At 44.7% G+C, this 15133-nt stretch overlaps 1 protein-coding gene across 1 annotated transcript in view; it reads right to left on the reverse strand.

Moving 5' to 3' along the window:
• The window catches only part of LOC111970558 (voltage-dependent calcium channel subunit alpha-2/delta-2), a 245971-nt gene extending 231559 nt beyond the window's left edge, over positions 1–14412 (reverse strand). The window contains 2 exon segments of the mRNA XM_070445816.1: positions 9327–9408; positions 14026–14412. Of these exon segments, the coding sequence (XP_070301917.1) occupies positions 9327–9408; positions 14026–14141 (198 nt within the window). The 5' untranslated portion in view covers positions 14142–14412.
• Between the last annotated feature and the right edge of the window lie 721 nt (positions 14413–15133).

The following is a 15133-nucleotide window of genomic DNA, read 5'->3' on the forward strand; positions in this document are numbered from 1 at the left end:
CCTCTCTACCGCCCCCCTCTTCTTCTCCCTCTCTCCACCTTCAGTCTTGACATACTGTCTCTCTACCTCCCTACTCCTCTATTTTTCTCTCTCCTCCCTCTCTCCATTCCTCTGTCCTCCTCCCTCCTCCTCTCTCCGTTCCTCTGTCCTCCCCCTCCTCCTCTCTCCGTTCCTCTGTCCTCTCCCCCTCCTCTCTCCGTTCTCTGTCCTCTCCCTCCTCCTCTCTCCGTTCCCCTGTCCTCCTCCTCCTCCTCTCTCCGTTCCTCTGTCTCCTCCCTCTCCTCTCTCCGTTCCCCTGTCCTCATCCCTCCTCCCTCTCCGTTCTCCTGTCCTCTCCCTCCTTCTCTCTCGTTCCCTGTCCTCCTCCCTCTCTCTCTGTTTCCTCTGCCTCCTCCCTCCTCCTCTCTCCGTTCCTCTCTCTCCCTCCTCTCTCTCCTTCCTCTGTCCTCCTCTCTCCTCCTCCTCTCTCCGTTCCCCTGTCTCCCCCTCCTCCTCTCTCCGTTCCCCTGTCTCCTCCCTCCTCCTCTCTCGTCTCCCTCTGTCCTCTCCTCCCTCTCTCGTTCCCCTTCCTCCTCTCTCCTGTTCCCTGTCTCCTCCCTCCTCCCTCTCCGTCCTTTGTCCTTCTCCCTCCCCTCCCCCTCTCCGTTCCCCTGTCCTCCTCCCTCCTCCTCTCCCGTTCCCCTGTCCTCCTCCCTCTCTTCCGTCTTCCCCTGTCCCTCCTCCCTCCTCCTCTCTCCGTTCCCCTGTCCTCCTCCCTCCCTCCTCCTCCTCCGTTCCTCTGTCCTCCCCTCCTCCCTCCTCCTCTCTCGTTCCTCTGTCCTCCTCCCTCCTTCCTCTCTCGTTCCCCTGTCCTCCTCCTTCCTCCGCTCTCCGTACCGTGTTTCCAATAAACTCTAGAGTTACTGTACTCCAGCCCATGATGACAGTGTGTGGGTGTAATCCTACTGTATGCTTATCAAACAGGTCTGACTAAGCTTTGAGGATATGAAAGGAATGCCAGTGTCCACCACAGCACAGCGGCCTCTCTCAGAACAGATCCCAAACACAGCACTGAGGATTATAATGAGGAAAAGAAACAGGATAGATCCATCCTTCCTCATTAGATGTTCTCTCTCTCTCTCTTCTCACTCCCAAATCATACATTACCAATTCTGTCTCAATAAATATGCCCACATTCTCCAAATATCTGTCTTGCTGTCAAATCATCCATCCATCCCTTCACGCAAATAYCCTCCTTGTCACGGCCGATGCTGGAAGAAGACCAAGGTGCAGCGTGGTAGGCGTACATTTTCCCTTTATTTAAAAATGATGCCAACAAAAACAATAAACMATACAAAACGACCGTGAMGCTTAAGGGCTATAGTGCCACAAACAAAGACAACTACCCACACTGAAAGGAGGGAAAAAGGACTACCTAAGTATGGTTCCCAATCAGAGACAACGATAGACAGCTGTCCCTGATTGAGAACCATACCCGGCCAAAACATAGAAACACAAAATCATAGAAAACAAAACACAGAATGCCCACCCCAAAGCACACCCTGACCAAACCAAATAGAGACATAAAAAAGCTCTCTAAGGTCAGGGCGTGACACTCCTGTTGTAAAAACAACRTCCCTCTCTCTCATTCATCAGTCTACCCCTTCTTTCTAAACCTCCACCTTTTCTTTCAAAACCGCCAATATCTCCCCTGCTTCTTCTCTCTCTCAACAAGCACATCCTCTCTACCCGTTCTCTCTCACTAAATACCCACAATCTCTCGGGCATGAAAATKTCAACCAAGAGGAACAGAATACACCACATTAAATTCAACTTCCTCCCTTCACTCTCTCAGCGTAAGACAAACCCAAAAATAATTTGCAGACTTTTTTTTTTTTACTCTGAAAATAAACTGCGCATGAAGAGGAAGGGGGCGCGAAGGGAGACAATCTTGTTACCAGCCGGCATAGCCCTGGGAAGATTTCTATCAGACACACGTATAGAGAGAGGCATCCATTTAGAAAATGGCTTTTCTAGGCATGCTGGGCCATTTAACACACCCTGTGACGACTCCTGTTTGGGGCCGTGATAAATGTTCTTTCACACCAAATCACTGCCGCGAATGCACACACTACTTACGCCTCGTTCACACAGACAGCGTCATTGCATTTCAGTACACCAGAAGTACATTCATTCACAATGAAACGCTGCGTTTGCCTTGCAGCATTGCGCTGCAGAGGCAGTTGCAGTGGTTTCTGTGTGGTGAATACATGTAAGCAAACAYATCCAGATGATGCTGCGGACCATTTTGCACCATTTTGCTCAATGAGTGTGATCAAGGCTTTAAGGTCAATCCAGACACTACGGAGACGGAGGGTACGGAGTATTACGCAGTGTTGCAATGTCATTTTCCGTCACGAAAGGAGTGGCTCCTTGTAATACACTCTGTCATTCGACACTGTTTTTTTTACCCGGAAATTGAGCCCCGACAGATCATTCCTTTCCAAGACTGAGGGGGCAGTATTGAGTGAGTTTTGCAACGGAAGTCCGCTCCTGTGGGTACATCACATATTTTCCAGTACTTCTGGTATAAACTATTTGCTATTCTACTTGCAAGTTGAATTTTTAGCGATTTCCTTTCGCGATTTGCTACATGTCTATATCGCTGTTCAGTTTTGAGCAGCGTCTTGCGATCTGGTGAGACAATACAAGAACCTCTACAATCCTTTGATGCAGTTGTATTTCGAACAAGGACGCAAAAGACAACAGCTGGAGGGAAATATCATGAAATTCAAACACCGATACTGACATAAAAAAACATGGAAAAAGATTCGGGACCGGTATGTTTTCCATCTGAAAAAGGTGAAGGAGACGAGGAATGGGGCTGCTGCCACTACAACTGTCCAAAACCTGGATTGGCTTTGTGTTTACGTGAAACATGTTCAGGCAGACACCAATATGTCAGATACGGTATGTACTCTTGTCATGCAGCCGAGTCCTTTTGTACAGTGTGTGCGCTTGTAATCGTATGTTTAGCAGACCTAGTTAGAACTTGTGAAATCAGCTCTTTTCTGGACGGGAGAAATTGTGAGTGGGAAATATTCTGTGTCTGTGTTATTATACTGATTAGCAGGGCTAGTTCAACCATCTGAAAAACAGACACTGTGTGTGTGTGTGTGCTAATCAAATTGAGATGTTTATGAAATCAGTTGTTTTGAGTAAGTGTTTTAACTCAAAGGAGCCCATGGAGATGTTTTCAGATTTGCTTGAATTCTAATGTATTCGCCATCTGCTTGTAGGTGTTGGAGGGGGGTGGTGTTTTGGAGAGCCCAGAGACAGAGCTGAGCCCCGACGGCCCATCTACAGGTGGTTCACCTCCCCTTGGTGCATCATCTCCCTGGTCTGGTGCATCATCTCCCCGGTCTGGTTCATCATCTCCCCGGTCTGGTTCATCATCTCCCCGGTCTGGTTCATTATCTCCCCTGTCTGGTTCATTATCTCCCCTGTCTGGTTCATCATCTCCCCCCGGTCTGGTTCATCATCTCCCCGGTCTGGTTCATCATCTCCCCGGTCTGGTTCATCATCTCCCCGGTCTGGTTCATCATCTCCCCGGTCTGGTTCATCATCTCCCCTGTCTGGTTCATTATCTCCCCGGCCCCTCTCCCCAACGCCCGGCCCTTCTCACCAACACCCAACGCATTGTCCAAGCACACCCTTGCTTTCTGCCCTGCAACTCCGTCAACCTCCGCCACATCTCCCCGACCCAGCTCCAGTGGCCGGACGAGGAAGACCGCTGAGGATCCTTTGGACACTGACATTACGCAGGGGGTGGATGAGTTACAGAAACGGCAACAGGAGTTACAGAAACAGCAGAAGTGTTCAGCAAAGGCCGTCTGCGACGTCATGGTAACCATGAATGGTGTCTATTCCTCCTGATCAATGTTTCCCGTTTGTCAGGAACATGACGATGTACTTTCACAGGACCATCGTTCAGTACTGTGTGTACACTCCGTCCGCTCTGGAGTGAGACAGCGCCCTCCGTCTCACCCCAAAAACTGTCACTGTGTGCATGTTTCTTATTCACATGTTAGGGTGGTGGGTAATTTACTGGGGGAGTTATGGATTTTTTTACATTGACTTATTTTCTCATTAATTTACTGTTGTTTACTTTGTGTTTTTTCCTCTTATTTCCCCTTTCACTTTTCACCTGTGTATTACATTGTAATTTTCATTGCACTATTTTCCTCTTGTGATATTTATTCGTACGATCCTAAATAAATATCTAAAAGGTCTACAAATATCTTTGCCTGGTTATTTGTACTTTTGGCAGAAAATATTACTGTTCTGAATCAGTAGTGCTTTGTACATGAGCTATGCAGGTGAGGTCAATGTCTCGAGAGTCTAGCCTTGTTCTCACCCATGCACCATAGCAGGAAAGTCTCCATTGAAAGGCCTCTACACATGACCATGTACAACCTTGTGTTATGTTGATGGGGCAAATGACTCGGGGGTCTAGCCTCATAGTCTACAGCTGGACAACCATTCATTGAAAGGCCACTACACATAACACAAGGTTAGGTTTGTCAAACATACATGACAAACAAAAACAACGCAAGGAGGAAGTGACTGTCATTATGGTAGACTTTGCGATTTGTGTGGAGTGTGAATAAGAAAAACAGCACAACCATGTGAGTAACTCAAAATATGACATATAAACAGTCACCAACCAGAGGAAGAGAACATACACTATATCTACAAAAGTATGTGGACACCCCTTCAAATTAGTAGATAATGCTATTTCAGCTTCACCCGTTACTGACAGGTGTATAAAATCGAGCACACAGCCATGCAATCTCCATAGACAAATATTGGCAGTAGAATGGCCTTACTAAAGAGCTCAGTGACTTTCAACGCGTCACCTTCATAGGATGCCACCTTTCCATCAAGTCAGTTCGTCAAATTTCTGCCCCGCTAGAGCTGCTCCGGTCAACTGTAAGTGCTGTTATTGTGAAGTGGAAATGTCTAGGAGCAACAACGGCTCAGCCGCGAAGTAGTAGACCACACAAGCTCACAGAACGGGACAGCCAAGTGCTGAAGCACGTAGTACATAAATATTGTCTGTCCTCAGTTACTACCGAGTTCGAAATCACGCTTTACTATCTGGCAACCGACGTAGGCTAGGAGAACGCTACCTGCCCCAATACATAGTGCCAACTGTAAAGTTTGGTGGAGGAGGAATAATGGTATGGGGCTGTTTATCATGGTTTGGCCTAGGCCCTTTAGTTTCAGTGAAGAGAAATCTTAACGCTACAGCATACAATGACATTCTAGACGATTCTTAGCTTCCATCTTTGGGGCAACAGTTTGGGGGAAGCCATTTCCTGTTTCAGCATGACAATACACCCATGCACAAAGCAAGTTCCATACCGKTGTGGAAGAACATGACTGGCCTGCACAGAGCCCTGACCCTGACAGAGCCCTGATTAGGCCTGACTGTGAGCCAGGCCTAATCGCCCAACATCAGTGCCCGACCTCACTAATGCTCTTGTGGCTGAATGGAAGCAAGTCCCCACAGCAATGTAGTGGAAAGTCTTCCCAGAAGAGCGGAGGCTGTTATAGCAGCAAAGGGGGGGACCAACTCCATATTAATGCCCATGATTTTGAAATGAGATTTTCGACAAGCAGGTGTCCACATACTTTTTGTCATGTAGTGTATGTGCGCACGTTTTCCAAAACACATGTTAACTTGTATTGTAGGGCGCGATAGCAGCATTCTGAAAAGACACTTGTCCAGCTGGTGCGAAGAAGTAGTCCTTGAGGTTGTTGCGCATGTCTAGAGCAACTCTGGTTGCCCTGTCTGCCGACATGTGTCTTGGGTCCAGGAAGCTGGTGTCCCTTGTACCACCTGTCTCCACTCTCCTAGACGCCGGTTCCACAGTGGGTGTGGAGTGGTCAACAAATGTGGGGTGGATGTACCGTGTTGATGACTCTGTGTAGTCAGTGTCTGAAGTGTCAGTGGTGCAAAGGTCTTTGCGGAGGGCCACACAGGCCTTCACAATGGTCTCAGCTTTCTCCGGGACAACTTCAAGGGCTCGTCCCAGGACCCTCCATCTTGCAGCTCGGATCCCAAAGCAGTCCTCTGAAATTCTTCTGGCTCTTGAGTGGAGGTAGTTGTAGATCTTATTGGTGTCACCAAGGTCAGAAGAACCTTTAAAGAAAAGAAGGGTTTTCCATTAGTATTGAACAAGAACATGACAGCTTTCAAATGTGTATTTGTAACAACTGTGTAGCCTAGCTTTGGACATAGGCCCTCATCCGCTTACTGGGACGCCAATTACTTTTATGTTAAGCATATATACTGAACAAAAATATAAATGCAACATGCAACAATTTCAACGATGTTAATGAGTTACAGTTCATATAAGGAAATCAGTCAATTTAAATAAATTCATTAGGCCCTAGTATATGGATCTCACATGATTGGGCAGGGGCACAGCCATGGTGAGCCAGGCCCCACAAAAGGGCTTTATTACAGACAGAAATAATGGGCTGGCGTGGTTACACGTGGTCTGCGGTTGTTAGGCTGATTGGACGTACCGCCAAATTCTCTAGAATTACGTTGGAGGCGGCTTATGTTAGAGAAATTAACATTCAATGATTTGGCAACAGCTCTGTTGGACATTCCTGAAGTCAGCATGCCAATTGCACGCTCCCTTAAAACTTGAGACATCTGTCGCATTGTGTTGTGTGACAAAACTGCACATTTCCGAGAAGCCTTTATTGTCCCCAGCACAAGGTGCACCTGTGTAATGATCATGCTGTTTAATCAGCTTCTTGATATGCCACACCTGTCAGGTGGATGAATTATCTTGGCAAAGGAGAAATACTCACTAACGGGGATGTAAACAAATTTGTGCTAAATCATTTGAGAGAAGTAAGCTTTTTGTGCATATTAAACATTTCTGGGATCTTTTATTTCAGCTCATGAAACATGGGACCAACATTTTACAGGTTACATTTCTAGTTTTTGTTCAGTATAATTACAACATCTATATTGGTAACATTTTCACATCATAAGTATAGTCATATCTATTTAGCGTATCTTACCTTGGTACGGTCATGTCAGGTTTACCCTCAGAGGAAATCCCTCGTCTCCCTCGAAGACATATGGGCTCGGTGTTTGGGTCCGCGGAAAGCAGTCTGGGCTTGTTACTGGCAGCTGGCCTGCAATGAGTTGGGAGCCGAACTTGCTTCATGAGAAGATTGCTGCATCTCCCTCCCAAATGCGCCTACGTCGATCATGGTGAACCAGTACCTCGCATCGCAGACTGCCATCAGGTCCATTGAGAAAAAGCCCTTGTAGTTGTAGTACTTGCTCCCCGAGTTTGCCGGAACTAGATCCGAATATGTTTTCTGTTGACAGTTCCTGCACAACTCAGACAATTCCAACGACCCCCAAACTCTCTGGCAATTTCTTCCTATTTTGCCATGGAGGAAAAAGCTACAAAATCCTCCTCCAGGACATGCCAGATAGCCTGGCACACTTCCGTGATGATGGCACAAACTGTTGAGATTCCTAGCTTATAACTCGCAGCGACACATTCCTGTGTGCTGCCACTCGCGAGTTCTCTCGTGGGATTTATGTGAGGGGCAAGCGGCTGAAGCAAGTCGTCAAATCTGGCAAACCGACATCCGAAAGTACTGAAAATGTATTTCCTCGTCAAGGCTTCGCATAGGTTGGACAAGAGACATGTCTTCTCCGTCGTCCCCTCTCGTAGTGTTCAGTGGACGAACTAGCCCTTTTCTCAGTTGTTTGTTTCTTCTTCTCCTCCTGAGTAGTAAGAGCAGTTCAACCTCTTGCTGTTCAAGCTCTCGAAATCACAACTCATAGAGAGACATGCTTGCTTCTGCTTCTGTGTCTATAAAGTAGCGCCGTAACGCTTAAAACACCAGACTAGCCAGACATGTAGCTAGCTAGCTATATTAGTAAACAAAAAAGGCATATAACACCAGATCCGGACGTTCAAAATAGCGTCGCTAGCTACAGTCAGAGCGCCTCTGACCCTCTTGCTTGGTAAGCTACTCTGGCTCCCCAAGCCCTAGTGAATTTACACTACACAAGGCGGACTTCCTCTCTGGGTGGAACGCAACAACGATTCTGGACAAAAAAGCACGCCCTTGTACATGCATGCACGTCAATAGACAGAGTGGAGCCTTTGGGCTAACACACACACACACTTAGGACAACCTAGGCTACACAAACGCACTATGCTAACATACTCACAAACACACTATGCTAACATACTCACAAACACACTATGCTAACATACTCACAAACACACTATGCTAACATACTCACAAACACACTATGCTAACATACTCACAAACACCCTATGCTAACATACTCACAAACGCACCTTTCAACCATCATACTCACACACACTCAGCCCAACCCACTTACTAGTATACACCGGAACAGACTATTAGATGAACTAACTATTCCCACAGCATTCACTCAATGTCAATCTTTCTGACAGTGCAAACACAATTGAATACACTTTTAATTGACGTGCTGTACTTGCTTATGCAAATCCACACACATTCCTATTCAATAACTATTGACACAAACTAGGAACGCCAAAGCCTGTATTTCAGTGAGTAAATAGCGACAGACCAAATAGTGACGCTGTGTTTTTCTGGAAGACAACGCAAATAATTGCATTGCCAGAGCAACCAACACATCCCCATGCTAACCGCAGCCATGGCAACAACCATCATCACTGCTCCGCCCGCCCAAACACTGTCCTAAACCCTTTAACCACAACTAGCACTGTCACCAACTGTCGCCTACACTCGCTATCGTCAATTACACTACCGTATGAACACCACGGCCACCCCCCTCACCATGGCAACGATTACCATCACCGCAGCCGTAGACGCTATTGTGGCTGGCTGAATCATCACAGTCAGCCATACAGCAATAACGAAGCATCAGATCCAGGTCCATTTCCAGACCTGGAAGCACAGTGAACATGCACACTGCTTCTGTGTAGAAACATGACGAGACTCTGTCAATCTAACACGGCCAAACCATCTGCTGCTCTAGTGTCACACACACAATGACAGAGGAACAGAAACAGGAGCCCAGATGCGTGGCGTCCCTAGAGTACATAGACACACTGCTGGTGTTACGCTTCCATTTGGCCCACAAACAATACGACAGTACGCCTAGCTTCAGAGAGAGAGAGAGAGGAAGAGAGAGACAGAGAGAGAGAGAGAGAGAAGACAGACAGTTTAACTGCAGTCATGCATGGGATCAGGTATTATGTTTAGTTCCCAGTACTTACCCCTTTCATCTGCTGGGCTCCAGTGACCAGTTGCAGAGTCTTCTCCAGCTCCTTCTCAATGCGGCCTGCCCAATGCATCATTCTGAGGGAACAAAGACACACAGCTGTACCTTTAATATACAAGCTTATCACAAATATTATGAGTTGGGGAGGGCTTAAGAAAGTCAGTTCCCTTCCCTTGTTAAACCTCAAGCGATGTATATAATTGCATGTGATGTGTGTATGTTTGTGTGCGTGTGTGTGTGGGGTGGGGTGTGTGTTTGTCTGTATCTATCCGTCTTTCCGTCCATCACTCCCCTCCTTCCTTCTATAGACACATTGTCTTTTTTTCATCTCCTAACGTCAGTTTTATTCATCAACATCCCGTCCAGCCGCCACTCATCCCTGGGGTTCTGGTTGGACGGAGCGTGAGCGTGTGTTCTTTTGGCTGGGCCTCGATCAGCAGCAGGGCTGTAATAAAAAAGCTTCACTTCTGACAGAAGTGCACAATAAGCAGGAGGCGCTCTCAGTGGATGGAGCCAAGTCTGGAATTAAGAGATCAAACGTCTGGAGCTCATCAGTTTATATCTTCCACCAAGGCTGCAAATGACTTAATGGATCAAGATGTTCACAAGCTGCTGTTCGATCAGCAAGAGTTACCAACTTAGAGTGGAGTCCCTACCCACCCAGGCATCACTCAGATAGAAATGAGAAATAGTTATACTAACATACATGGGGAAAGAATAGTAATGAATAATAATAATAATAACAATAATAACTAAGTCATGTACAAATGTTAAGGAAAAGTAACCGAAAATTCTACAAACTTGAAACGGTACCCTTTCTTCTGTCCTTGTTTTTGTGGTTGTGTTTTGACAAGTATCAGCCGACTCTGAGCCACGCAGCCTTTTCTTTCAGACACACCCGACACTCACATCACCAGCACAACACCGTCATCTGTCTCTTAATAATACCACAAAAATAAATGTCAGCGTTAAATGTCAGATTATTTTGAAAGAAAAGACAGATCTATTAACCAATACCAATCTGCCAAGAAGTGACAGAGAGAACTGGAACCACTGAGTATAGTTAACAGTACATCATATCTGTAACCAGGACCACTGACAGGAATCAGATAAGACATAGACCTCTGTGAGTGTAGAGAAAGCATTTGTTCAAATGTTACCCACATAGAATAATGTGTCTTGACTGTGTTTATAAGGGGGATATAGAGAATAAGAGAGGAAAAGAGGCTTGCCTCTAAAAGGATGGCACGAGGCAGGTTTGCTGAAGAAAGCTCGCTGACTATGAAAAGGTCACCTGGCAATGAAGTGAACACAGGCTTAAAGTGAGACCACACTGGAGCAGAATGCACTGATGCTAACAGCTACTGACAATACCTCTGTCCCCAAGCTAGACACACTCCTTACACAACCTCACTAGTGTACAGTCACCTATACACAAATGCAGATACACACACACAAACACTTGCACATTGACAGACACAACCAAGTTGTATACATATGCATACTGCGTTAAAACACACAAACAAACACAACATTGGGGGTGAACTATCATTTTACACGGTAAATATTGCTGGATTGACCTACTGACTCTCAGGCTAAGGCTGATTTATCTCATGTTTAAGCTAAGCCAATGTTGACCTTAATTTGGGCTGTTGGTTCTTATTTCAAAGTTTAAAAGAAGTACTGTGAAATTATTTTCTTGGAAGCTCTAAACCCAACAATGCAGTAATCAATATCAATGTAGTAGCCTACTAAAAATAACTTACGGTCTTGTTAGTATTAAATCCAAAAGTGTATTTTAAATATCACTATTTGTATGAGCCTAGAATAATGAATTAGGTTACATAATATGTGCATGAATAGGTCCAAAGGTAGGTGTACAATTCCATCAAATATCGTTCAGCGAGTTTGGGACATTCATTGGGTCTGCCATCCGAGCTTATCTCAGGCCGAAATGAAACGAGTTGATTATCAACCATGTAGGTCTTCGTTCAAGCTCCATCACAACGTTTAATCGATGGATCTCTAAACCCACGTCATTTCTAGTGAAGTGAAACATTGAAAAATCATCCATATTCGGACTATTTTCATACGTTTATGAAAGTAAATGTTAGTGAAATTGCATATAATTTTATGCACAATATTGCAAGATAAAGTGTACATAATTTACCTCGAGATGATTGTGTAAAGTCCAGTCGACCTCCAACGATAAGGAGTTTTCGTCAACATTATTTGTTTTTCATCAAATGGACAGTAGGCCTACTGTAATTGGCCAATAACCTGATGCTCAGCACACACACACACACACACACACACGCTAGCGACAACACCCCTCCACCGGGGTGTCACACTTTTCTCTGGATTGCCTTAATCCAATGTCACATTGTACATTTCTCTTCGAGGTTGTTCACTATATTCACCTCAAGGACTCTTTTCATTAGCACTACTTTAGTTCCAGTTTACATCATTTTTTTTTCGAGTTACCTGGCACGTCTGTGTAAGAACTGCAGCGAATTGTGATTGACCTTGACAGTCTTAATAGTCTCTAAAAAATAACTTCATTTATTATCCAAACAACTAGCGGCCTTATAAAATGTAAATATGGTTCGACTCGGTCTAGAAATTAAATGTAGCCTATGCRTAGAGTTCAGAAATTAGGCTATCGCGTCTATAACAATATTAATACACATGCCTTATCAGTCTATTCATACAAGACAATAATGATTAGTAAATGTTTCGATTTATTTGGGCGGGATAGCCTAAAACAGTTACATCGAGAAAATCTTAACACACAGCTGTCTCTGTGAGAATCGCCGTCATATATCCTGCAACAGTCCACCACACGGCTCGCGGCTCCAAAAGGAGGGCTCGCTAGCCAGATAACAATTGCCCATATACACAGTCAGTAGCCTAATAGGTCATAGGCTACTAATGACCAACTAAGAGCGGTGTAGCCTAAAGCATGAGCTTGTGAATTATACATGTTTTTATTAGTCTATTAAAATGACGTCCTCCTGTGCGTAATTGTGTAGCCAGAGCGCATAGCATTGTTTTCTTATTTTACAAACGATGCATTGGAAGGGGAGGGAATAGATGCGGAATTATAGAGTAGTGGATTAGAGCAGCAGAATAGATGCTTTCCGAGGAGGAAAGTTCCCAAATTCATCCTTATCATATTCTAATACCCTACATGACTAGGCCTATGTAAGATATTGATATTAATTTCAGGGATCAGATTCTATATTTTCAGATCAAATAATGATTTATAAAACAGATCTCAAATTAGAGAGAGGGGAGGGGGTCGGAATCGGAGCATTAGCTCAGATATACAATCCTGTTGCTTGTTGGGGGGGGGGGGGGGGGGTTATCCCTGAAGCAATAGTGAGGCTCCAGAATCCGACAACCTTTACTGACACAAGAGACGCAGAAAAAGTTCCAAGCATGTTTTAGGCTACACATTGTTTGAACCACAAAATGAAAAACAATATATAAGTTAATGCAATAAATGTCAGAATAACATTTCAAATAGCGTTGGGTATAACGGGCCCTATAATGCTTATTAATAAGATATAGGCCTTTACGGCTGAGGCCAGATTTCCTTATGCATATCGTTGTGCCTATTCTCGTTCCGACTTGCATAGCCTATTGCTGCCTACAATACAATACTGTCAATTAAGAAATGTTTTATTTACAGAATTTGATGGCATATAATCAAGAAAAACTAGCTAAATCTTGATGCACACGAAGGTGAATAGCTTATACTGAACACACTGCAATGGAATGATTAGTCTAACTGTCAAATCCATTCAAATGAATAGGACATATACATACACTTATTTTTGTAATATTTAGGTCATATGTTTTCAAGCTATTAGGGTCGAGGAGAGAGATATATGCCTATATATTCGTAAAACTCAATTGAAGAGTTCGTTCTCCTTCACACCCACCTGGTGAAATGCGCGTGCAGTGCCATGGCGCAACGGGAGTGCAAGATTTGGACATCCTCGCGGGCACTTTCCCTCCAGTTATAGGCTACCTCCGTTACGGAGGGGCATGGAATTTTGCTGCTTTAAATTTACTGAATCTTTTTTTTTAAACGGTAGCATGGCAATAAAATCAGTCGAATTGCTTGATAGTTAGGCTACTTTGATTTAGTTTTTTAAAGGATTAGCATTGTGACTTGGTTAGATCGAAGTAGCTCCGCCATCACCTATGCGCCTTCTGAATGCTTTTGTCAACATTGTAGCATGTTTGACTATCCGTTATGAACAAAGAAGAAAATAAAACTACTAGGTGATTTGTATTGAGCAGAAATGTTATCTAATCCCAAGCCATGATCAATAATTGAACTCCCATGCTATTATTTCGAGCACCTGTGCCTTGCCATTAGTAACCCATGCACCTATCCATGCAAACAACATCCCAGAATCGACTATATTTGGAAGGGCAGAAGCAGTAGATTAGACTATGGCTAAATTGTCATTGCTACAATAACATTCGTGCACGCGGATATATCTGTAACGTAGCTCACGCATGATTCAGACGGAAACTGCGTTTCTGTTTCAACATCAGAGCCCGTTAGCATCGCGCGACTATCGCACCTTTTAGTAAACCGCACCGTTTGGGCAACCCGTCCCAGTTCTGAGCTCTCAGCAGTAACCCCGTTTCCATCTCCCTAAATGTAGGCTACTTACGTGTAGTGCTGGGGGAAGCGGAGGCTCCCCGTTGCAGGCGAAGAGACGCTAATGATGAGGATAGTTTGGATTGAGAACATACAGAAAATACCGTAGGACTGAGCGCAGATCGCCATTTTCCATAAAATATTCAAGAAACTGGGATAAATAGAATGGGCCGTGAGAATAATCTCTTACAGACGAACTAAGAATGAACGCTGAGCTCCGGAAAGTGTGTCGGTTGATAGCGAGATCTCGCGCTGTGAAATCTCAATCTGAAACGTACTGAGGATTGGCAGGTCAAGACAGTGGATTCGAAGACTCACAGATGCATTGACGCTGCTGCCGCCGCTGCTGCTGCTGTGCCTATTTGCGCACTCCTCCCTCTCCCTGCCTTGCACATTTGCTCCACTCACTCGCTCTCCAATGCAACAAACCGACGGCGTGAACACAAGACGACACATTCGCGCCAATATTCCAACACGACAGACGGGGGCGCATGTCAGGCTCTCTGTCCTGTTCACCATGCAGGATTATGAGCACAAAGGAACCAAGGCTTTATTTTGGTAATAACAGGCATGGCTCTAGACGGGTAATACATTAACGTGAGAAATGTTCTTCTCTTTGTTGGAGTCAAAGTCTTTAGTAATAGTTGTTGTGAAGGACAGGAGTCATTGGAGACTGTACAAGCACCCTCAACAACCCCAAGTATTTATTCTCTGGTTCTCAAACTCAACAGCACTGATACTGCAGTGTTCCCTTGTGTCCTAACATATTTAACACAACATTATACTGCTGCATGATTACTGACCCAGTAAAAATACAAGCCCATAGAAACAGACATATTCAGGTGCTCCATATACTATTACCAGGCCAGCTCTGTCTGTCTGTTCTGTCTATCTGTCTGTCTGTCTGTGTTCTGTCTGTCGATCTGTCTGCCTGTCTCTGTTCTGTCTGTCTATCTACAGTTGAAGTCGGTAATTTACATACACTTAGGTTGGAGTTTATTTTTATATATATATTTTTTTATTTCACTTTTATTTAACCAGGTAGGCCAGTTGAGAACACGTTCTCATTTACAACTGCGACATGGCCAAGATAAAGCAAAGCAGTGCGACACAAACAACAA

This window comes from Salvelinus sp. IW2-2015, linkage group LG11 (assembly GCF_002910315.2).
Source record: "Salvelinus sp. IW2-2015 linkage group LG11, ASM291031v2, whole genome shotgun sequence".
Lineage (NCBI taxonomy): Eukaryota > Metazoa > Chordata > Actinopteri > Salmoniformes > Salmonidae > Salvelinus > Salvelinus sp. IW2-2015.